General features: G+C 42.5%; 1 protein-coding gene across 3 annotated transcripts in view; it reads left to right on the forward strand.

The window, feature by feature from the left end:
• The first annotated feature begins 1,838 nt into the window (after positions 1–1,838).
• Positions 1,839–25,302, forward strand: part of ARHGAP21 (Rho GTPase activating protein 21) — a 108,575-nt gene continuing 85,111 nt past the window's right edge. For 2 of the 3 annotated variants that reach the window (XM_071560121.1, XM_071560120.1), the window contains exon 1: positions 1,840–2,250. In XM_071560121.1, the coding sequence (XP_071416222.1) occupies positions 2,167–2,250 (84 nt within the window). In that variant the 5' untranslated portion in view covers positions 1,840–2,166. Of the gene's footprint in view, positions 2,251–25,302 lie in introns of all 3 variants that reach the window. The other variant, XM_071560118.1, reaches the window with a different exon arrangement.

Here is a 25,302-nt window from a genome sequence, read left to right on the forward strand (position 1 = left end):
GACCTTGAATTCTTCAGAAATTAGTACACATTTTTAGCTGTATATGAAATCCACAGCAGCACCCAGTATTGTAGGTCAGTACCTGCACCAGAGCAACTGGCCACGAATTGTAACACCACTTACACTTGGCAGATGTGACCTTGGTTGGTAAGAATTAGCATATGTGCCTTGAGAACTTTGCTCCAGCTACTGGACATAAACTCTTTCCTCGGTTTTCTGGATCCTAATATTCATCCCGGCTGCTGATGCAAGTTGCTGATGGGTAACTAGGCCAGTCACCGCTTTTCAGAGATAGCGATCTCACGATCAAGGGTAGCACAGGAAAAAACCACCACAACCCAAAACATTATTGTTTTGAGAACACAAACTAGACACAACCTTTCATTTCACTCAAGACCTTTACTAATTCTTACAAATGTTTTGTTCTTTATTCCCTTTCACAGAGACCTTACTTGTCCACCACTCTAGAGACCGAAAAGAAATTATAAATCACACACTCCGATAATGATGAAGTATGGAAAATATTTCCATTTACCGCCTTCGCGGAGCCAACAACCCCCGGCTCCCACCCCGCACTGTGCCCGGACTGGAGCGGGGCCAGGGGCGGCCGCAGCCCCGGAGCCAGGTGCGGGCGGAGCAGGCAGCACAAGCACCAAATCCTGCGCTAGGGCGGAAAATCTGAGATCGTTCCTGTGCGAACACCCTCGGAACACGCCCAGGGAAGGAGCAGCACAAGCCACCGCCCCGGGCCGTGCTGGCGGGTGGGGGCTCCGCGCTCCGCGGCCGCAGGGCGTGTGCCCTGGACGGCAGCCGGAGCCAGTTCCTGCCCTCGCCGTTTCGGCTGAGGAGGTGGGTGGACTTTTGGAGGGAAGAGAAAGCGCCAGGCTGGAGGCGGAGGAAGGGGACGTGGTCCCCTCCGGCTCCAGCGGCGGAGGCAGTGGGAGCCGCCGGCGCAGGGAACGCCGCGCTGGACAAGGCAGGGACCGGAGCCCAGTGCGAGGGGCCGGGGAAGGGCAGCGCCGCCGCCGGGGGTCCCGCTGCCGCCCCGGCTGCTCTCAGGGCGGGGGCCGTTGGGACGGAACCGGGGCCTGCCGGACACGGGACCGAGCGGGGTCGCGCTGGGCCCGGGGCAGCGATCGCGGTGAGCGGCGCGGGGGAAGCGGCACAGCCCCGCGCCGGCTGCAGCCCCTCGGCACGCCCGCGGCTGCCCCGCCCGCTCGCCGAGCCGGGGCCGATGCTCAGGTAGCCGGGGCCGAGCCCGGGGGCGCAGCTGGCCCAGACGCCCTAATTGGCGGTGCCGCTGTCGGGGCGAGCAGCGCGGGGCAGGGGGAGGCCCGAGGGCGGGGCGCGGGCGGGGCGTGGGGCGCGGTGGTCTGATCGCGAGCGGCTCCGGCTACGTAGCCGGGGGGAGGGAGCCGCCTGTGAGCGGGGCAGAGTCGCGTGAGAGACAAAAGCCCGGCACGGCCTCGCTGCTGCCAGAGGGGTCTTTTGTTGCCGCTTTTCCATCGGAGCTTGTGCGCTTCCCGCCGCCCCCCGCCCGCTCACGCCGCCGGGTACGGCCAGGGCGGCACCGCGAGCGGGCGGCGCCTCCGCCCGGCCCGGGGAACCAGCCGCCCCTCGGCCCCGCCGCCACCAGTTGATCAAAGTTCGGCCGAGCCGGGCCGGGCCGGGTGCGGCCCCACGGCCCGGGCTGCCCGGGCAACGCTGCCCTCTCCTCGCTCCCTCCGGCGGCGTGCAGCGAAGTAGGAGGGAGCGGACGCCTCCCGCCTCTCCCCGCCTGCCCTCTCCTCCCCGCGGCTGGGGCTCTGGATAGGAGGAGCCGGAGGAAGAGGAAGATGACGAGCGGGCGCAATTAGCCTAACAAGGGACGGGCGGCGGAGGCGGCGGTCCCTTGCCGACGACTGACACATCTGCTCTCTCTCCTCCTCCAGCCATGAAGGCAGAAGCCGGGGAGCGCAGCTGAAGTCCAGGGTTGTTCCTCCGCTCCTCCCTATGGCAACGCCGTGAACGGGCCGAGCCCCCCTCCCACACCGGCGGGGCTGGGCTGGCAGAGCCTCGCCTGCTGTGTGCGAGCGGCCCCGGCTTTGACTCCCCGCTCCCGTCCCTTTCCTTCCCCGATGTGGGCTCCAGAGGATTTGCACCTCCTTTGTAGCAGGGAATGAAATAATGGCGACGCGGTGGGCAGCGGGGCCAGCCGGCGGAGATGGAGACACTGACCCCCCCCCAGGCGGCGGCGGCGGCAGCGGCCAGGTAGGAGCGGCGGGGCGGGCGGGCCCGGGCGGGCGCCTCCCGCCGCGGAACGGCTTGGCTGGAGCGGGCTTAATGGCCGCCCCTTCGCTCCCTCCCTCCCGCTCTCCCTCCCGCTCTTCCTGCCCGCCCGCCCCGGAGTTGCTGGGAGTTGGACGCTGGGAGTGGTGCGGATCCCCGGCGGCGGAGCGGGGGCAGCCGCTCGACCGAGGGTTCTCGGGGCGCCGCTCGGGGGCCGGGAGGCGGCGGCGCCTCCGCTGCTCTCGGGCCGGGCGGTGGCTCCGCTTCCCGCCCCGCGGAGCCGGCGCCGCCCTCGCCCTCGGCACGGCGGATCCACGGGGTCCCTCTCGGGCCGTCGGTCAGATCGCGGCCCCCACGCCCACCCTGCCCGCCTGGTCCCGGCCCCGAGGGGCGGCAGCGCTTCGCTGGGCGGCGCCGGGGATACGGCTTCGTCCCTGTCACACTGCTGCTGTCGTGGGTTTTAGGAGAAATAAGGGTCTGGCCTCCGCCGCCTCGTACTCTCTACTTGCCACCCTTCAGCCTGTCCGTAGCGGCTTCTATTAAACACATTTCCGTCCATAGCATTTGTTGCTGGAACGATCCTGTGTGTGTTTAGTTCAGTAACTTCATAGCATACCCTGTGGTGGCACCATTGCATGTTGTGACTCGCAAGATAAAGTTTTTAACGCAGAATCGTGTCTGATGCTTCCTTTTGTGCTCCCTGTTAACAGTGTGTCTGTGAAACAACTGCAGCTTCAGATCCAGCAAAATACGTGTAATAGCTTCGGTTGGCTTGTTCTAAGATCTGACTTAAACTTTATTTACAAACTTGCTTTTGTATTCCTCAAAGCATGTTGTGCTAAAGACAAAGCAGATTTAAATCTGTATAGGGCTGTGAAATATATGCTCCTTTTGTTTGTTGAAACACAGTAATTTTTTACAGAACTTTTAAAGTCTGGATTTTTTTGCGTTGGTTGTGGTTTTTTTGTTTTATGTGGTGTTTTTTGATTTTTTTTTTTCCTTTCGGACACTGAGGTTTTGGTTTATTGCTCTTCTCAGATCACCGTTTTGCCTTGGTTTAAAAGTGGTATATATGGTATTGTATGGTTTTCCCTTTCTGCTATCACCTCATGTTAGAGATCGACACAGTTTGAAGTAGGTGGGTTAGCTGAGGACATAATTGGAGTCCTAAGACAACACAGATGATGTTAAGATTTTGTGATGAAACGTGGCTGAAAAGCTGTGCCATGTTTGGAGAACCTGCCCTTTAATTCAAATAGTGTGGGAAGAGGGAGCAAGCCACATGTCTAAGGGTAAAAATTAAAATCTGCTTTTTAATTCTATCGTATTTAAACTGCTGGTCTTTTGGCATTGGCCCGTCATAATCCACCTATCCCTGCTGTGGTAAGCCCTAATGAGGCCTGTGGCACTTTTGGAGCTCATCGTGCTAACGCTGTCTAATTGGGGAGTGCTAATAGGTGTGGAATTGCAAAATGGACTGTTCTGCCTGTTGTTTTGCCTGGTACTTACATGTTGCAGTTAAAATATAACTGCTAGAAAACATGCACTTAGGCTGGTGATTGCCTTAATCACGGCAGGCGTGATGTAATCTTTGCTTGAACTTGGACAGCCTTCGTGAATGTCTGATCAAGGTTGCAATGCTTTCTCAGTTACCTTAATATAACATTGCTGCACGTCTGGTTTATTTTCTTACAACTTATTTTCATAGATTTGTGTAAAATGCCAAGAGAGAGAGGATTTGTGGTTTGGAATGTGGTGTCTCAATTCATTTGGTGTAATAGTTCCTGCGTACAGTGCTTGATGTGCTATGTACGAACAAATCCCTTTAACTGAAGTCATCTTCTTTTGTATTGAACAGTAAAACAGCACCTTTCATGAATGACAACTACTGTAAAAAGGGAATTCTAAATTTTTAAAAAAACTTTCTGCAGTTGCAGGGTTTTATAGTGTTCTAATACTGACATGCAAGATATTAGCAACCTTGGGAAATGATTTATGGTTTTGAGACACATATGGTGTTTGCATTGTAATGCAGTAATTAACTCATTTGATGTTTAGCTGTAGACCTGTATGCACAGCAGGTTGTCACGAGGAAGACTCCAAACACACAGTGCTCGTTCATCACAATCAAGGGAGTTGCAACAGAAATTAGGATTTTCAGCCGGTTTAAGGTTTTGGAAATGCCCAGCTGTAATCATCAAGGTTTGAGTGAGAACTGAAAAACTTCTCCTTTTCAAGATCAGTTGTCAGACAATGAAAGGGCATGTCTGGCTGAGAAGTGGTGCTTCTGTGTATTTTTGTGTACACAGGTGGGAGAATTCAGAACATGCGATTTGAGTCTTCTGGGTACTGCATACACTGGTTGATAATTGTGTGTTGTTTTGGACGCCTGTCTAATCTGATACCAAGTTCCATTTGGTCATGCATTCCCCTGGTTTCTATTTTTATTTGCACTTCGGTTTCTTTTATTTTTCCCTTTGACACTGTACCTGGTGGTCTCTCACTCCAGAGCCCCTTCACTGCAGGGATTGTTGAGAACAAAGGTGACGTCCAGGCCTGCAGGCTCTGTCTGAACACGGAGCGCCCGCTCAGAGGGACAAGTCACGTATTCTGGGCTCTGGGGAGAGCTGGCAGACAGGGCCAGGGACTCTCAGGGCTGTTCGCCATTCTGTTTGAAATCTGACACACGTTTACAAATGCAAGAGTTGCTGAGCTTATGTTCATAAGGACAGATAAGTGAGAGTGTGTTCTTTTTGGCTTTTAGATTAATAGGCATGTGCTATCTCTGTTTCGCCAGGTTGTAGCAGTGTTTGTGGGAGTGTTCAGGCCGTGCTGAGGTACAGGCAGTGCTGCTTCAGTCACAACATCCCATCTACAGGCCTGCCCAGATTCGAAGTTGAAACTGATTACTTCTTTAGTGTAAATTTAATTTTCCGTCCTTTGCCTGGAAAGGCACAACAAACAATGGGGTTTTTTATTTTTTTACTTTTCTATTCCTGCTGTTTTCCATTTGAAAAATTGCCAGATCTGTTTGTAGTATAGTTTACTGTTAATCTCCATTAAAATTGCATTCAAAATATTATCTGCAGGATGAAAAAAATATTAACCACAGCATATGTGGCTTTAAAAACCAGATTTTAATTCTTACTATTTCCTCAGTTTATGAACACTAAAAATACTTCATCAAGTAATTTCATTAAGACTGTTTGGTATTCTTCTGTTGGAAGTCATTAGAGCACCCATACCTTTATATATTTATTGCAGGTTTGTAATACTTTATTTCAAATTTGCAATAAAAGTGTGAGATTTTGGTTTTGTGGTTTTTTTTTTGTTTTGCTTAACAGCTGAGTTGTTGGGAATAGTGAACTCTGTTTAGTGATTCCCAAGAGCTTCTGTATTTGGCAATAGCTAGGAATACATTTCCAAAGACTTCTGTAAAAGAAAAGTCAGAAGTTATTTAATACTTGCTTTGTAATCACCGTTGTTCAATTTCAGAGAGGGGGAAGAAAACCTCACAATATTCTATTCCTACACCTTATCAGAGGGAGCACAACTGCGTAAACTCAAGAGAAGCATGTGCTGGGTCAGGAACCAGAGAAGGGCAATGATGACACTAAAAATAGAAAATAATTTGCGTTCTTGCTAACAATAATTAATAGATCATTTACTATTTTAACATCCTGGTTGGGATGACATTTGGTAAACTTTGAGTGGTGACTCCCAGGTGTTGCAGCTCTACTACAGGGGCAGAGGGACTGATGGGCTGTATTTTGATCTTGCATTTCAATCTTTATGTAATTATGCCTGTAAACATGTGAACTGTTCTGGAGCTCTGTGTTGCTGGGTTTTAGTGCTTCTTGTGTATCTGATACTGAGATGCTGGAAGGTTTTGTTGTTGAAGTTACCAGAATTAGAGAAATGCATTAGTAAGATTTTATATATCGAATAGTACACAATAAGGGTTGTTAGAAGTGTACATTACTCAAGGTGATAGAAAATCCCTTCTGTTAAGGGAGAATAAATTCAGTATAAATACCAGTCTTAGCAGGAGCTGTGATTGCAGCTACTCAAAAAGCTGGAGTCAAATCCTGTTTAATCATGCAAACATAATGCTGACTTCTGCTCTCATTTATGTCAGAGTAAGCCCAAGATAATTTGACAAAACATGGACCTCTTCCATGAGGAAATGTTACATATTTGATAAGTGACAACATAAAGCAGCAAATAATTCCCACAAGAAAAGAAAGGTATCTGCCTTCAAATGTAACTGCATTTGATGTTTTTTTAAAGTAAATTTTTGCTTCCCAATACGACAACTTTGTTGATTGTACCACTTTGATAATTGTCTGAAAAAATATTTTTGCAAGAGAAAAACAATGGACTGAAGAGTATTTTGAACTGTGTCCATATGAAGTAATTGCATTTATTGCATGCAGTGTGTGCATTGTAAGAGTGAAATTCTTTTGTTTAGCAGGTCAGACAAATATCAAAGCACCGAGTTGACCTTTTTCTCTGTATAAGCTATTTTTAATGATTTCAGTGATTAAAATGTGAAAATAATGCCTCCTGCTTCAGACATACTATTTCATGTCCTTTGTATTTACTGACATGCAAAACATAATTCAGAGAACAGTTGGGGAAGAGGAGTTATTTCATCTTAGGTGCTGTATGCATTTGTGATCTTGTCCCTCTTGTATCTTTGAAAACATCTTACTGGAGGTGGATGACCAAATCATAGCTCAGCTGAGCAGTATGTTCTCTGAAAAGAGTAAAGAGCTGGGTGTTTTTTTGTTTTGTTTTGTTTTGTTTGTTTTAAATTCTGTGAATACATACACATGTTGCTGTGATGGTGCTTAGAATATAAACATGTGCAACTGACGAGCCTTACTTAAAGAAAAGCTTTGTATGTTTCTAAGGAAGTCTAAAAGTGGTGTTAAGCTAAGCTGTTAGGAATATATACTGGTGCTTTGTGGCTGTTTTTTTTTTCTCTGATAACAACTGGAAGAAAAATAGGTTTTCTAACTTCAGAAGTTGTGTGCTACTCTTCTTTGCAGTTTTTTGTATGTTAAATTGCATAGGATAGGAAGCAGATATAAAAAATTAGGAAATGATGTTACATGAAAACAAGATTTATTTCCTGTAGTTAACAGGGCTTGTTTTTTTAAAAAAAACTTGGGTTAGCCTTGGTATCAATGGTGAGGGTTGTAAACTGTGCCACTGAAACAGACTGAACTGACAGCACTCAAGAAATCAGTCTGACAGGCTGTTAAATATAATTCCATGCTTGTGGAAGGTGTCAAAACCTTAGGGCCTTGCTGTAGAGGAAGTGATTGTCTGCTACCACAGTTAATAATATATATATCTTAAAAATAATGTTACGCTAAGCATAGTACAGAGACATTGCATGAGAATTGTGCTGTCTGGTCAGAGTGATGGATGAACAGGGGACTAAGCACGTCACACACTTTGCCTGTCTGTAATATGAAATGTAGATAGTTATAAGTGCTGTACATTTCTCTTTCCAGATCCTTATGTCCTGTAGTTTTTAGTATCTTTGCAAAGACACTTCCACAGTATTTTTTTGCCCATCACCCAGCAGCGGGCACGTGCAGTAGAAGCACAATGAGTGGGAGCAGCGACATCAAACAGGCTTTGCCTGTGTTTGTATCAGGGGCTTGACACATCTTGTAAACCTGAAAGTGCCTAATTTTAACAGTTGCAAGGTGGGATAAGGTGTTTTATGCATGCAGTTCTTGAATGCTTAAAGGTAATTTAGTGGGAAGGCTTCCTCTGTAGTGTTTTGTGGTTTTGCTCATGTTTTTAAACCAAGGGGAAATGCATTGTTCATTTACCCCAGTTATATGTGAATTCCAGATAGTCCCTGAATTGCTGTTTACCTTGGTCATGGTGAAACAATTTTCTGAATTTACTGTTTCATCATTGCTGTTGGATTTGAAGAGAACTCTACCTGGGAGGTGATGCTCAAATTTAGAGATTGGATCACTTGGTTATAGGATGGTTAAAGTAAGACCCAACTGTGTGCTTTGTTTTCTGAAGCTCTGTATTGAAGGCTCAAAGCACTGCATTTTTCTGAATTGGTGTACCCTGTGCATGTCAGTGGATTGTGTTGGGCAGAAAGTATTGCTGCTTTGTGTTTTCTGTTCTTGATTTTTGCATCAAAAACTTGTTGTTCAGAAGCATTTGAAGCATTGAGAGCTGTTGCTGCAGCTCTATGCAAGAACCTCATACAAATCATGTTACTAAATATTTGGTGCTGGGTGTAAGAGGTTCTGTGTAGGAATTCTGGAAAAGTACAAACAGCTGTTTAGATTTTAAACTCTGGTGTACAACTATGAGTGTACACCTTTGGGAGTGTAGCTAGTAGGCTTATTTTTGTTCTGAATTTCTTTATTTCCATTTGCCAGCAGCTGCTGCTTTGGTGAGAGTGAATGAGGTGCCTCCTTAGAGGACATGGCTAATTACAGATTGGCTGTTGGTGGAGGGAGACACTCAGAGATAGACATTTTCTTTTATGTCTGTGTCATTTGCATAATGTGTTAGGACACACAGTATGGACTGCATTAAGCACTGCAAATATGCTGTAGGGAATTATCCTGCACTGGCATCACTGAGCTTATTTTATCTTCCTTATTTTAAATTTTGAGGTTTGTTTGAGGGGCAAAGGACAAGAAATCAAATAGAAAACTATAAACTGTATTGGTGAGAGAGATTCTAAATGCTTCTGAGTAACAGTTGCAGTTCGTACAAATAGTTTGGGGGGGAAAAACCGCTAAACCTGTTTATTCTTCTTTTTTTCCTTACCTAATAGAAATGATAGTGTTCCCCCTCCTACTTGTATCTGTGTATCTCTTTGTACACTGTAATGAAGCACTGTGTCTTACTGGAACTTTATTACAAACCTCCCACCCTTTAAAAGACTGTATTTTGTTCTCTTCTAGTTTAGTGTTTCATCTAAACATTTGGGGCTTTTTGTGTTACGAAGTTTATGAGAATATAGAGAATGAACAATCCTGTAATAAAAAAATGCTAATAAAGCAAAGCTTCTTAAATCACTGTGCACTTTAGTGTGTACTTCTTTTATTCTGAGGGCCGAAAAGACTAAAATTAAAATACTGTCTTCTGATGCAGTTTAAGACTTTGAGATGGATAAGTGTCTTGGGTACTACTTGTTCTGTCCATGGGATGAGCTAAAAAAAGATCTTTTAAGTTTTGAGAAGTCCCTTCCAGATCATTTGGTTCGTGACAGACAGTCTGCCTAATGGTATGTTCATGGCATTGAGGTGAACTTCTGAATTTTGAGAACTAGAACTGAGGCCAATCTACAATTTAAGTTGCAGTTTTACACTGGAAAACTGTACTTAGAGAGATGTTGTTCAAAAACAAGTTTATGGAGTTAAAGTCATGTGGATTTCAAAACTGTAGCACAATTCCAGTTATTTTTGAGGAAAGGATGACATTTTAATTGGTCCAAGGTCTTGTTCTGTTGCAATAAAATTTGGAAGTGGCTGATATCCTAAGAAACTTCAGAGATATTTAAATACAATTCTTTAATTAGAGTCTATTATAGTGCAGACAAGTTTAAGCTCATACGTCCTCAGTTTTATGATATTTAGGAGGGTTAGAGTTCAGTCAGTGCTTGCAGGAGTATTCGAAGTTGTCAAAATTTTCTTGTGATGCAAGAATTGAGAACTGAAACATTTTGTTGTTGTTTTGGCCAGCAAAAGAGGCAGCAGGTCTAGTGTGTGCTTCTCAAGCAGGTGACTCCTACTGCCTGTATGTTCTGACCTGTTTTTGCAAGATAAGGATCTGGTTGGGGTTATCTCTGAGAGCAATGCTGCAGATTTCATGTAACAAGCTGTCCCATTGCAGTTCGTGCTTTGTTATTGTTGTTGAGCTTTTCTCCTCATAGCTCTGATTTTGATGCAACTTTAATAGGGAGCCTGTGACTCCAGTGAAAAGTATTCCCTTGTGTAGCCACAAACATTTCTTATTCATCAATGGCTGTAAAATCTGACTTGTTTCTTCTTGCATGCATTTTAAAATTTTATTATCCTCAGTCAATGTGGTAAAAGGTGAGTAAGTAAACTTTGCCTGGAGTAATCAATTTTCATGGCAATTTTACAAGTCTTCTGCTCCATTCCCTGTACGTGCACTATTTTTTATGAGTCTGTCTAAATACAGTCTTGTATTTTCTGTATGCTTTAGTTATTTTAAAAAATTATGTTGGAGAGGTTGTTTTGGAGCTGCCTGTAAGGTGAGATTTAAACATGATCTTCTTTTCTTGAGCAGAAGAATGAATGACTTGTGTACTGCTCTGGGGGTATTAAAGTTTCCCATCTTGTCAAATCAGCAATATTGTTAAAGCTGGAAGAGTGTAATAAGTTAACATGAATAATCTTCAGTGTTTCTCAAAATTTATGCAGCTGAATCAGATGCTGGAGTAATTCAGCTGTAAGCAGTTTGGCAAGTTGGTGTTGTGATCCTGAAGTCATGGAGGGAATCTCACCAGCTCGTTACTTGAATCTCTTTTGTTAGCATTTTATTTTTTTTTTAAATGGGCAGTAGTATTCCTGTGTTTTAAAAATACTGCATATCTGGCAAAAGCAGCCCCTGTGAGTGAGTCTGTGCAACAGAGGTTTTTTTCTAAATGAAAGTCTTACGAAACAGGATGTTGTATAATGGATGCTGGCCAATACCTGTAGCATTTCATAGCCCGTGCCCTTTAGGTGTTGTTTTTCAGGAGTTCTTTGTAGGTGGTTGTAAGTCATTTTCTCTCTGCACTGTGAGTGAGGCCACGGTCCAACTGTGTATCAAAATAGGTCTGATAACTAATGAAAATAGCAGAAAGCCACATGGCAATGGAGAGCTAAAGTGCTTATTTTTGATACTAAATGGAAACTCAGTGTGTGTAAATGTCAAGTAATATGTCACATATAAAATACTGAGAGGTAATGATTAACTAGGAGCTCATGGGTGAAGTCTTAAGAGTTGTGGCAGGTACATCTGAGGATTAAACAGTGGCACAGTGCTTGGTGTTGGTCAAAAAAGCAAATCGTCATCCATTTTCTAATAATTTTGAAGAATTTATGGTGTTTGTCATTCCTCAGTGCATACAGCCATAGTGCCCTTGGAGCTGGTGTGTCTGTGTTTAGTGCTGTCCCATCGCCCTTCATTTTTCCCCATCTTGGGAGCAGTGTAGTGGAGCCAGGAAAGTCACAGAGAAATGGGGCAACTATGGTAATTAAATATATGGAGTTGGTACTGTATTAAAATCAGAAAAGGAAGGTAGGATTGGCAGTTTGGGAAAGAGGAGACTGTGGAGTATGATGTCATGTTGAGGTGTAGTAGCTTTTTCCATCTCTCTTGAATTTCTTTGGATCAGCTTTTTATATGTAGACCAAGAACTTGGGGGTGTCAACATGGGCAGAGTGAGAACAACCAAAAAGGGGATGGTCCTTTGCGTGAGAGTTAATTCAGCTTTTTACTCTGCACTATAATATTTTGGAAGCTAAAAGTATTTATACAACCCAGATACGTTTTTGAAAGGGCAACACTTTAGAGTTCCTCAGTACCCTTGTGGTGAATGGATTATGGATTTGTGAATAATTGGAGTTGGGAGGACAGTAGAACGATGCTTGGCTTCTGTGTTCTTTCCTAAGTACTTTGAGCCATCTGCATTTGGTCTCTGTGGGAGACGGGCTGGGGGAACCTTTGACCTGATCTGCAGGTGTTCTTGCATGTTGCAGTGCCTGATTCTGTGATAGCTCTTCAGGATTCCTCCTGCATTCATGAGGTTCTCTACAGAGCCTGCTGAAACAAGGCACCTGTTGGGGATCAGCAACAGGAAATGGAGTTTTTCAAATGTTCAGGACTGGGACCTATTTTTGCTTCTTGAAGATGTCAAACCTGTCTTTGGTTTTGCTCTTTTTTTGTAACAGTTCCCATTAATTGTTGAATCGTATGGGTCTGATATTCTCCGGTTTTAATAAGCTAAAACGAAATGCACAGTTACCCGCTTTTGTGTTCACTCCATCTCTTCCTCCATCCCCCCTCCCAGCTGAAGGAGAGGGCAAGGGGGTGAGGGCTTATACACCCAACTTTTGTATGCTGTCATGCTCCTCATTTCTTTTCCATGTGTTTGCAGTCAGACAAGTGCTGGTTTTGTCTGTTGAATTGTTTTCTACATTACTTTTTTGGTGGACTGCATTACATTGCAAGACTTCATTTCTCTATTCCAAGTTTTACAAATACTATGGCAGCAAAAGGAGTAAATCCCTTAGAACCAGTGAAAACCTCCTTTTTCCTTCTGTGGTGGATGATGCTGCTGAGTGTTCAGTTTGATGTAGAGTAGTTACTTCTCTTTCGCTCCAGTTCTGTGGTAGCAGCTTAGGGAAAGGAAACAGCCCTTTCAGGGGCTACACAGCAAACTTAAAAGGCGTGGGACTGAGTGATGTACGGAGAGGGAGACAATGCCTCCTGGCAAAATGTACCTTCTCCCCTTCACCATCCCTGAAAATCAGTTACCAAGAATGTAAGAAACAGAAATAAAGGATAAACTTGTACCTAAACAACTGTGAAATGAGATGGCCACAAAATAGTTTTGAGTTGGGTTTTTTCTTTTGTGGGTGGGCAGACCAACAACCTCCACCCTCAAACCCTATTTTTAAAGCTAGATCTAAAATGTTAGAAGGCGACTGTGGCTAAGATGGTTTCTGCCCTTGCAATCAGTGATTCGCAACTGAGAAACTAAATTCATTAATGTCAGTGAGTAGAGACAGTGGTAATATGAGACAGTTACTCAGCAAGGCGTGTTCAGGGTAAACAGTTCTACTGGTAAGTTTGTCTGTTGAGAATAATTTTTTCCTTGTTTCATTTAAACCAGGGAGTTGTATAAACTTATGGAAAAATCTTGTGTTCAGTTTAGAATTCAGGTCTGCCTGTTTTTCCCACTCTCCAGTGTGAGTTTATTTGGGAAAAAGATTCTCCCCCTGCAACTCCCTCAGCCTGTTTACCTTTATCCATTTCATGGCCAGTGTTCAGTGGCTTAAGTTGTGGGTGATGCAACATCAGCCAGTGATGTAATGGTTGTCGGAAAGCTCCTTGCAGTCCACAGTGGAAATCTGAAGTTTGGAAACCGAATTTTATCTGTGTGAGGTTCTGTGTCTGGTGTGAGGGAGGTGAAGCACAAACACCACAATCATCTTATTTTGGATAGTGCCAGAGGAGTGAATCATGATGTTTTAGTATGAGAGGTTTTTTTGTTTGTGTTTTTGGATTTTTTGGCTATGTTTTTGCTGGTGTATTGCTGTGTAGGTGGTGATGTTTTTTGGTTTTTTAACTTGTTGGGCATTTTTTTTTTAATTCAAACCATTAATACCACCAGTTGCATTGAGGGGAAGGCATTATGTGCAAGATTAAGAACAAGGTTTGTCACTTCCCCCACTTAGATAATCTGGGCTGGTGGATTTCTCTTTGCTGCTGAGGACCCAGGATATCATGAGCTTTCATTCCTTGGAAAATGCCTGTAGTCTTCCCCACTCTTGTAAGTGAGAGAGCAGGGATTACAAGGATATGTCCTCTACTGAGTATTAGTAGCCTCTTCAAGCCATGAGAACCAGTGGTTGTTCCTCCTCTGGATTCTTTGTCCCATGTGCACTTGTTTTTTGTGGAACTTGGTTTCTTTCTTGCAAAGATACTTTTCATTTGGGGAAGAAATATAGCTGCATTTCAGAGTTACCAGAGAAGGATCTTCCAATTAATTTTTACCCCTTAATAAGGCTTTTCTGGGGTAGTTGCACTTTGTTTCACTAGCCTGATTTTCTCTGTTACCTTCTTTTGGCTGTTAAATGTCTCTTAGGAAGTGGTAGTGGAGGCTTTACTGTTCCATTATGCTATTTAGTACTTTGAGCCCCAGCCAGTTCCTAGAAGTTCCATTGTATTTATTGCTTACAGTGATTGGAGTCCAGGCCAGTTTCTTATTCTGAAGTGCAGATTTAGGTTAGATGATTTTAGAAATGATGAAAAATACATGTGTAGGAAGACATTTTGTGATGGCATATGTTAATAAAACTTTCTTAATAATTGGAAGAAAAAGTATTCAGTCTAACTTAAAATACTAAAAAAGGGGAAAAAGTATATTACTCATACTTGACAAAATAGCCTGTATGAGTCCTTTCAGCTGAAGAGTCTCCTGGACTTCAGCAGGGTTTGGATCAGTGGCTCTAATAAATGAAGCTTTGAAAAATGTCTTTAATTCTCGTGGAAACCAGTCATGCCTATTCTGTTACTGTTCTTTAGCACTGACTGCTCTTTGTATGATGTGCTGGAATATAAGTAAATAACTTGCATTGTATTCTTTCTGCAAACCTTCTTTTGGAGCAATCCATGTCAGGTTTAAGCAAAAATACCCCAAGCAACCAAAGTCTTCTTTAATTCTTAAAGTAAAAAGCCTACAAATGCCAGTTATTTCTCTTTTTGTAATGCAAACTATATAAACTGAAGAAAACCTGATATGCTGTTAGACAATTCTGTATTAGGAAGTCACAACGCGAAAATATGAAGAATGTTATAAAAAACCCAGTAATTTGAACTTAAATACACAATGGAAGTTGATATGTTTGTTTCAAGAACAAAAAGTTGATATATTTTGACAACTCCTTTATTGTTATTCAAATTTAGCGTGGGAGAAAAGCTTTAAAGGAAATCTGGGAAGAATGAGTCCTGCTTTTTTGAGTGTTGCAACTTGAAAGAGTTGTAGGCACATCTCTGAAACCAGGCAAACAAGGCTCTTTCCTGTAAGCACTGTGCAAATTGTAAACTTAAGAAATGTAAGTTTAATCTAGAAAAAAAAACCTAAAAGAAATTCTTGAGCATCTTTCCATAGCGAGTCATGGACTGAAGTATAATTATACTTCATCTAGTATCTCCTTCCAGCACTAACAAAGTCTGTTTTAAGAGAATTATCTCTTCCTGTTGCATGGGGAAGGAAATCTGTGTGGAGTGGGATTTTTTTTATTCCAACCTCGTTTATAGAAAGGCATAGGTAGCCTACCTAGAAATTATACGAGTAGGTGGTTAAATGTGCTACCTAAACACTCAGCTTGAAATGTGGTAAGAACATACTCATGTTCACTTAAGAAACACTGCTTTTAAGTTGTTTTTTTTTAAATTGTAATTGAATGTTATCTGTCATTGTGCTGTGTGATCTATTTGCAGGAATTTGTAGTCAGCTGTGAATATTTGAAGTATTTTTTCTCCTGTTGATTAAATAATGAGGTAGTGTGAAAATATACCTTATTAAAGAACAGTTACATATTTGGTAAGTAGATTTTTGTATGTAAACCTGAACTTGGAAGTAAGAGGCAGTCAGGAGATTGCTCACAATGGCAAAGTACAAGGATCAGCTGAAAACGTAGTAATTACCTGTGGTACAAAGAAAAGGCTTTTCTGTAGTTTCCACAGGATTTTACCTGGAGCCTGGAGACCCCTGATGTACCTGCTGCAGTTACTCTTTGGTATTAAATTTTTCTGTGACTCGGGAGTTTCTGGCTTTAGGATGAGTCTCAGGGTGAATTTGTTCCTCTGATTCCTTCTTCCTTCCATGTACCTGTGTGGTTTTATGCTGTAATTGTGGATCCTCTTAAGTGGTTGCTGAAGTTTGAGAAAATGATGACCATTGCATGAATAGTATTTCAGTAAAATTAAATGAGAAGGGCAGAGAAGAAATGGACACATCTTTACACTTACCTTCACAGTCTCATGTGTGTGTTAGCAGAGGGTGTTTCCAAGATTATACTGGACATGAACAGGTAGGGAATGTTAGGGATTTGAGGCAGAGTGTAGCAGTGCTAAAAAGGAGTCTGAACCTGATTTGTCTGTGGCTGCTGTTTGTGTAGCTGCTGTATAAATCTTTCTCACCATTCAAAATATGACATCCAGTTAAAAACAATTTGCAAAATATCACAGAATCATTGAGGTCGGAAGGCACTTCTGAAGACCATGTAGTTCTGTTAACTGGAGCAGGCTGCCCAGGATGGTGTCCAGGCTGATTTTGACTACAAAGAGGGAGACTCAGCAGCTTCTCTGGCAGCCTTTTTCAGTGTTATGGTTCTGGTTATAGTAAAAGTTGCAGGATTTTTTTATGTTTAAATGGGTTTTCCTCCATTTCAGTTTGTGTGTACTGCTTCTTGTAATTTCACATTTAGCCTCCAGTTGGGCCTCTTGTTGTTGTTCATAACCCTTTCAACTACCTGGCAACTCAGCCTGTTTCCAGTTGAGTTCTCTGTCCATTTATCTACCCATACTTTTTCAGTTTGACGGTGTCAAAAGCCCTTCTGATGTCAGCATGAAAAGTATCTGCTGTTCTTCTCTCATCCACCAAGCCAGTCAACTTCTTACAAATGACCATCAGATTGATTAAGCATGTTTTCATCTGGAGAAATCTACCTTTTTGTCCTTTGTGTGTTTGGAAACCTTTCTTGTTGTTCTTCCTGTCCTGTACCAGGTTGAAATCCAGGTGAGCTTTGGCTTTTCTAACCCCCATCAGTGCATGCTCAGACAGGGTCTCTCTTGGATCACCTGGGTCATGCTTCTCATCCTTGTATGCTTCCTTTTTACACTGGAATTCAGTCAGAAGCCTCTTGTTCATCCATGCAGGTCTCCTGCCACCTTTTCTTGAATCTCTGCACACGGGTAAGGAGCATTCTTGAGTTTGTGGGAGGAGATCCATTAAAGTCAACCAACTCTACTGGACCCGTCTTCTCTTCAGGACTGTCTCCTGTGGAGTTCATCCAAGCTGCTCCCTGAACAGTCCTGTTCTTCTCAAGTCCAGGCTGTAATGCTGTTATTTGGCTTTGCTTTCTGCTCTCAGGATCCTGAACCTCCCTGTTCAGTCACTGGAGTGACCCCTGAACTTCCCACCCCCAAGAATTCTTCCTTGTCTGTCAATATGGGGTGCAGCAGGTTGCCTTTTCCTTTTTGGATCCTCGGTCACCTGTTTGGAAAGTAACTGTGAGCACATTCTGGAATCCTGCTGAATTGCTTGTGTTCTGCTCTGATGTTAATAAAATTATATAAAAAAATAAGATACTTTATTGCATAAATTTTTTAAAATATCTACTGAATTGATCTTGTACAAGGTAAAAGAGGAACTGCCCTTAGAGGCTGTTGGCCAGGAGCTTGTACAGGGGAGTTGAATGCAGAGAAAATGAAGTTTCATTAGAGGATTAATCTGTTTCATCATACGATGTAATCTGAGAGCCAGGATATAAATTTGGTAAGGAAAGCAGTGAAGAGGCTTGTAAAGGACTGTTAAATAAAACTGAAACAACACCTTGCATTCCTCCTGTTAAGTAGCTTTTAGTTACTGTTTTATGCCAGTTGCATATTCAAAGTCTCGTTGAAAGTATTTGGGAAATTTTACTCTTTGTGTCTTTGCTGTGTCTTAGTGCAGTGCCCTTAGTCTTCCACCATGTTTGGCACATGGTACTTTGTGCAACACACACAGGCCATGGAGCTGCTGCTGTGTGATCTGAAATCACTCTATGGTGGGTTTGAGAAAATAATTTCTCACTTGAAAGAGAAGGTTAGGAAATACACTGTCCTTTTACAGACATAGTAAGAAATGAAAGCCAAAACCTCCAGAACAGAGCCAGGTCTCTAATACTAAATGTTTTTGCACTGTCCTGGTACTGTCACTTACGTACTGAAGAGCTTGGCATGTGTGTAGTCGTTTGTGATTGATGGGTCACAGCGTGTGTACTCACACTTGGGACAAGGCTGAGAAAAGACATTCCTAAGATATACTGTGAACTTAATATGACACTGAAGTGAATTTTTTGTTAAGGATTAAGAGCTGCTGCTGGTTAAAGAAGGTTGTGGTGATAGACTTTCTGCTGAAATATAAGCAACTGAAGTTCATTCATGTGACTTTCTGTTCATTTTATAGTTGGGCTGTAGTTTTCCACTAGTAAATCTCCTGCTTGTTTCTTGATCTCTGTTAGTGTGTTGTTTTCCACTATATTCCACACATTCAGCTATGCTTGGTTTTCTTTAATTGCTTTTCAAATGTTGTAGTTTTCAGTAACTTGTTTTGATTTTTTGGCTGTAATATTAATACTCCCTTGACTGATTAGGACTTGCTTGTTAAAATGGTATTTTTTTCCGTGAGTTTCACTGCCACTTTAATTTCAGGCTTTGAATGTTGCTCACATGGATATCTAGAACTTTATGATGGCATTTTGTGTAATGTGTCCATTCACACTCAGAAGGAGTTTTGGTGAGTGAACAGCTTTTCGGTCTGTTGGAGTGTGCTGGATCCTGTGGGTATATGTACTGTTTCCCAGGTGTGTGCACCTGGATTTCTGGCTTAAATTGTTGAATTCAGTCTTTAATAATTAAAAGTTTCTTTGCAACTTTTAAGTGCTAGTGCATTTGTTTCATATTCACTAGTAGTCTCTAGGTTGGATTTTTTCAAATTTTTTTCATTTGTTTTGCATTGTACTCCTGAAATTCTCAACTAAAAAGGCTTTGACCCTTAACTCTATCCCACTTTTTTAGAAAAGGCAAATGTAATTTGTGTTAAATAAAGAGGGAAATTTTTTAATGTGTGGCAAATAATATTGATTTGATTATTCATGTTCTATTAAATATTTGGATGCCTTTTTATGTTATCAATCTCTTCTGCTATGCATTTTAAAAATGAGGCCCTCTCTCATCCTACTTGTTCTCTCAGCTTCCTATTGAACCACTGGTTCCTCCATTGTTGGGGTTTCTTTCCATTATTTAGTGTGTGGCAAAGACTTCCTCTTTTAAGGAGTAGACTACTTGATAAAGGCCATGGAATTATATGCTGGTTTTGCAGTTCTGGAGGTCATAATTTTTTCCCCTCCCTGAATTGTTTGAACTGTTACCTCCTGCTACTGTGGGTAGTGCTGGTGGTGTCATTGTTGCCGTGCCCTCATGGCGTATTTGTTGGTCATAGTTAACTGTTCAACATCTGCACTCTGTCATCTGCCGAGTGCACGTGTCCCCCTTTTCTTTGGTGCTGTTGAGGTTCTCCCCAGATCATGCCTAGTTTTTGGCCCTCCCTGGAGGTCATGACAAACTGGAGAGAAGGAAGGTGTTCTGGGGCAGGGGTGCCTGCGTGGCGAGGAGGGCACTGGCACCAGCTTTGCTCAGCCTGGAGCAGGGAGGGCTGACTCAGCAGCTGGCTGGGGCCTTCAGCAAGAGAGAATGGTTGCAGTAAGGGAAACTCCAGCAGCTGAATATGAGAAAAAATTATTGTTGTGGGTGGTTAAACATTGGAACAGGTTGTGGGAAATCCTGGAACCTTCCGTTTTGGAGACTTCTAGGACTTCAGTGGGCAAAGACCTTATCAGCCTTTTCACCACTAGTCTCCAGTGACAGTGATTAGAGCTGTTGTACTTCCTCTAAATAGCCTTCTGGCCTGTTATATTATAAAAAGTTGTACTGGCATGTCCTTTCTAATAAAAATGATGTATTTCTTTATTTATACCAAGAAAAAGACACCTGTCTGTTCCTATTGACTTATTTTAAAAAATGGGGAAATTGTGATTAGATTCACTGCAAAACACTTATCCTTGCATTGGGGAATTCCAGAAATTATATTTCAGAATGAGTTCCTGGAGTCCCTTTGTATTTTTTCTCATCATGTTTTATGTTTTCAGTGTAAATCATTCTCTTCTGTCAGGGTCTTGGGAATAAAGAGGAGAGATGGAATCTGAGATCCCTGTGCTTCCAAGAGTGATAAATCTTCATGGTGAAGGTGGAGCTGTGATACAGGCCATTGTACCACAGCTACTCTGCTGGTCTTTCATTTGTTTGTGCGATCACTTCATTGAGTGCTGTGACTGATTTCCAGATAACATTAAAGCTGCGTGGCTGTTTCTGTTCAGGGTCAGACTCGGGCTCGTGAATAGCTCTCAACTTGGTGGGGTGGAACCCCATTGACCAGAGTTTTGGTAGGGCTCTGCCTATATTGTCCCATAATAGTTAGCACCTGAAAACACTTGTAAGCTAAAAGAAAGGTGAGATTTCCACAGTTTTCTCCTATATAGAAAGTTGATAAAAAAATTACTAGGTTGAGCGAGAAGTCAAGGGAATATATCTCTGCTTGCTGCTGACTCAAACAGAATAAGTACTTGTTTCTGGAATTAGTTTCAGATGAGGTTTATTTATTATTTTTTGTTATGAATTGAACAAAGATGACTACTGCTCAGAAACCAATTTGTAATAAGTTTTTCTCCCATTTTCTCTGAGGCCTGGCTGCATTTCTGCTGGTGTTACTTGAAGTCACTGGCTGAAGTTGTTCACTGGAGGGACAAGCAACAAGCTGTTAGGGTGGTGAAGCTCATGACTTCTAGAAATGTCATATAGACTTGAGAGACCCTTTGGAAAATGAGACTGACTTATTATTGTTGGGGGGGTTTATGCTGATGAATGCTAACACGAGCAAACTTCTGTTTTTTAGGATGCTTCCTGCATTTAGGGAAGCAAACATTCTGTTTGTCTTGCCTTTCAGATGGACTGACTTTTATTTTTTTTCCTCAGAGTTCTGGAATGATTAATTGTGCCACCAGTATTGTGGGGTTTAAGAGTATAATTCTAAGCGACACATCAAGCAACAAGATCTACTTAGATAACATCCCTGTGGAGCTACATGTGTTGAGTCTTGTGGTTTTTTGCAATCAGTGTATTTCCCTTTAGTGGTAAGCACTAAAAATTACCCTGGGTTCACAGTGTAATTGAAATGTTGAGGCCAGAGGGTGAAGCCATTGACTTCCTCTGTAAATGTAATTGGGCAGTGCTTGTAGCTGAGGAAAAACAGGTCTTTGCCAGTGCTACAGTATGTTTTGAGTACTGTTTGTTTTTGTCATAAAAGTTCTTTGTATCCTGTGGTTAAGAAATAAAAATATTTTGAATTCCATTGTATGAAAGAATCATTAAATATCATGTCAAGTCTCTTTCATGCCAGAAGTAATTGCCTGTTACATACAGTCAAATTCAGACACCTGACTGCTGTGCCTTTGATCATTTAGACACACACTACAGCAATTTTACATAGTGCTTTTCACATTCCATCTAAAAATATAATTAGTGTCTGAACTGTAGAAATAAGTGGGATTTTGGATGTACTCCTTTTTTCAGCATATTATATTGCTGCTTTTAGCATCTGCCTGGTCCGTACATCACTGTTTTGAATTTGCTTTCTAGGTGCTTAGATCTGTCCATGGCTGAGATACGAACCTGAGCTTCCTACATTACAAAAGCCACTCTGGGAGCTGTGCCCCATAAAGTGCAGTGCAACACCACCTTTGTTCTTCCTGTGTTTCGTGATTTTGAGCTTTTGCTCTGTAGAAAAATATCCATTCTTCAGCTCTTCCAGACATACAGAAAATGGGGAAAGTAGAATTTAATCTATCGGAAAATGAATGTTGGTCAGAATAAGGAGTTTATTGTTCTACCCGTTCTTGTGTAACTTTTTGACAAGAATATGGCTGACTTCATTATTTTCAGTTATGTTTTTTTTTCCCTAAGGAATGTGTATAAGCATTGTAGGATTGGAATGTATTAAAAGCACCAGCTTACAGTTCTGCAAGTTTCTTTTTTAACTTTTGGTGAGATGATCACAATACCTGTATTTCAGTTCAAGAATGATAAAACTATGGGATTGTGGATAAAATATGGATGGAATAGAGAGTTGCGTTATTGTCAAAAAAAACCAAGGCAAGCTCTGAAATGTGGCTTGTGCAGTGGTAACTGTGCTGAGGGAGTGGAAGGCAGCACGGCTGAGAATGCAGGGCTCGTGTTCTTCAGGCAAAAGAGCGTCATAAGCAAGTGCTGTAATGGAATGAAGGAGTAAAAATTCTTGAATCTGATTTCTTTTGTGTGTGCCATTGGTCTGCCCATCTGTCAGTTCCTCTGGAGTTGCTCTTTAAGTCCCTGGCCAGTTTTGGTGAAATTCCAAGGCAGGGAAGGTCGGGGAGATAATGAAGTGCCTGGACATTTAATCTAACTCAGTAGCTGGATGGAAGAGAAGCCCAGGTTAATGCTTCACGCTGAAGGTGAGACGGGGGAAGCTCTTGTAGTCAGTCAGCACATGCATGACTGCCAGAAAAACATTCTTTCCTTTATAAGGGATCTGACAGGATGAAAGAAGATGAGGGGGAGATGCAAGATGTATGAGGCCGAAGTCAGTTCTACTACTCATGTCGCAACTTGATATGTTTAATTTGTTTCTAAAATAAACCTTAAGCCTTCTTAGAATTCCAAAGCTCCCTGGAAAATATGTTAACTTCTTTTAAAGTGTATTTTCTTCCAAGTCAGTCCACCTTTGGATGAATGAAGGCTTTAGAGAAGGGATGGAAACTTGCACAGTGGAAGGGAAGAGCTTTGATCGAGTCCACATATTTTATACAACAGAAAATACTGGATGTAATTATTTAGTTTCAGATTGTATCACATGACTGATCTGATAACACTGTTCCTGTAAAATTGGGCTTGGTCTACATAGAAATAAAGCTATGAAAAAACATTGAAAATTTGAATTTTTGAATTTCTTCCAATTACCTAATTTGCCTGGAGAGATTGCTAGACATGTAGAGGTTTGTTTTTTAAAAAAGTAAAGATTTGAGTTTAAGCCTCTGAAAACACAGCATATGGAACCAAAGTTACTAAAATTTTATTTGTAGACTTGCTATACAGGGGACAGGGGTGATGGATTTTGTTGTTGTTTGTTTAAGGTTCTGCATCTTCGTTCCAAGGAATGAAAGCTTCAACAAAGTTCTAGATGAGCCTCTGGCACTGTGCAGCTTACTAAAATTTGGGAACAGGCAGAAGAGAAAGTTAGGTGTAAGTCACCAAGCTGTATTGGTTAACAAGCTGTTTTTATTTAGCTCTTCTTCACTTAGGAGTGACAAGTGGTGATACTTGTTTCTCTGCTGGGTTCTGTAGTTTGAGTGTGACAGGAATTCTCTGTTCTGCATTATGGTGCCTGTAATCAATACAACAAATTGCCTGGCAGTTTTGAAAACTTAACCCACAGTGGCTTTATTTGGTAGCATGTGTTAGCTACTATAGTTACACTTAATCCCATACTAAAGAAAAATAGTAGTACAGATGTGAAGAATGTTGCTCATTAGTGATCTGATGTCTTGGACTCTGCGTTCCCTGGCCATGTATCCACAGGCAGAAATGCACCAACAGCTGTAGGCTGCCAGTCCGTGTTTGTCCCTTAGGAAATAAAAAAGAGTGTACTCATCTGTAGCGTGTGATAATTCTTAAATATGATGTTTTTAAAATTTGTTTGCAAGTGGGGTGCTGCTGTAGTACTGAACAAGTGTTAGGCTTCAGACTGCACTGAGTAACGGTCGGCTTCGTGAACGAAGATTTGGGAAGGGCTCTCCCCACATGGGTGGGCCCTTCGAGCCTGCGCAGTGGATTTTTTAGGTGAGACTCAGCGTGTACAGAACTGGCCCCACTGTTTAACTCCTGAGGTTCATCTGCCATGGCCGAGCGGGCTTGGACAGTGACGGTGAAGTCCTCAGGACTAGAACCTACAGCCCCCGGTATTCCCAGGATATCTCCCATCCAGGTACTAACTGGGCCTGACCCTGCTGAGCTTCCAAGTTCTGACTGCCCTACTGCCCTGAGTAATTCAGTGTAAATGATGCTTCTAAGTGGCACCTTTCTCTTTAGTGTTTGCAGAACACCAACAGTGTGCAAGTTCTACTCAAGCTGTAACTTTGAGACCACAGTGGGAGCAGGAGAAAGGCATTTGCTAAGGCTGCTGTGAAGGGTCCTTGGAGGTCTGTGTTGGTGTGGAGGTGAATCCTGAGGAGGGTGTCAGCACACCTGGGCCTCGCCAGCGGGAGTGTGGTTGTGCTCGTGGAGTTTGCTGCAAGCACTTGGAGCTCTTGCTGCTGTGGGAAACTTACAGCAAGGGGTTAAGGAATGGAATGGTCAGTTGGAGTTTTTTGGTGGGGTGGGGGGTTTAGGTCATGTGTACAATGACTCTGATCATTAGTTTTGAGAGAGTTATTCTAAAACAAACTCAGATTTTCATTCTGATCTTAACGGCTTGAAGAACTAGTACTGAGTTTGAAGCTTTCTGACCAAGGCGTTCTCTTTTGTTGGAATGGAAGCAGAATGAACCCATAAGGTCTTTCTTGATGTGCAAATGGTATATGCTTAATCATTATAGCACTAAAATTCCAGTCTTCTACCGTTTTAAAATTTTTTTTCTGTATGTGGCTACATTTGGAGCAGTGGAGCTAAATTGATAGGATGTTATGAAGGTGTAGAGAAAGGTGAGACTGCAGATCAGTCGTGCAGCAATACCTGGTGAACTAAGGTAATGTTAAAGATAGTGCAAGTGGCAAAGTTGAAACTTAGAGATTGACAATCTCTAAGGGCAATTTATCATTTAACAGAAACATTTTCATTACTCATGGGAAAACCCCTGTATGTTAAGAACATCAAAATATGTTTGATGAAAAACAAGATCAATAATACTTGATGAAAAACAGTCTCAGTAATGTTTTCCAGCATGCCGAAACTATTTTTCTGTCTTTTTTCTTGGCTTTCAGTGTAGTCAGTGATACTAGTTAAGTGAAAGAACTGTTAAGAAATTTTTATTGTAGTAGAGATTAGACTTTAGCTTCTTGAAGTTGGAGCTTACCTTTCCGGCTGACAGCTCTGTACGGTCCCTTTCCCTACAGTGGACTGCCTTCAGGCTGATGGAAGAGGAAGGCAGGGGAAGCAAAGGGAGTGCATAGTTTGGTAGCTGATAAACTTGAATTACTTCACACATGATCTGGTAATTTTATTTTAATGAAAATTTTATTTCCTAATTTCAGTTGGCTTCAGGAGGAGCTCAGCTGGTCTAATGGTCTGTTAAGTGAGCCTTTGTTGACTTCAAAATTTCCAGTGGAGGTCAAAGGACAGTCTGTTGTTACTCTCTGTGGAATATCAAAGTTGGGTTTTGAAGTAGAC

Source organism: Pithys albifrons, chromosome 7 (assembly GCF_047495875.1).
Source record: "Pithys albifrons albifrons isolate INPA30051 chromosome 7, PitAlb_v1, whole genome shotgun sequence".
NCBI lineage: Eukaryota > Metazoa > Chordata > Aves > Passeriformes > Thamnophilidae > Pithys > Pithys albifrons.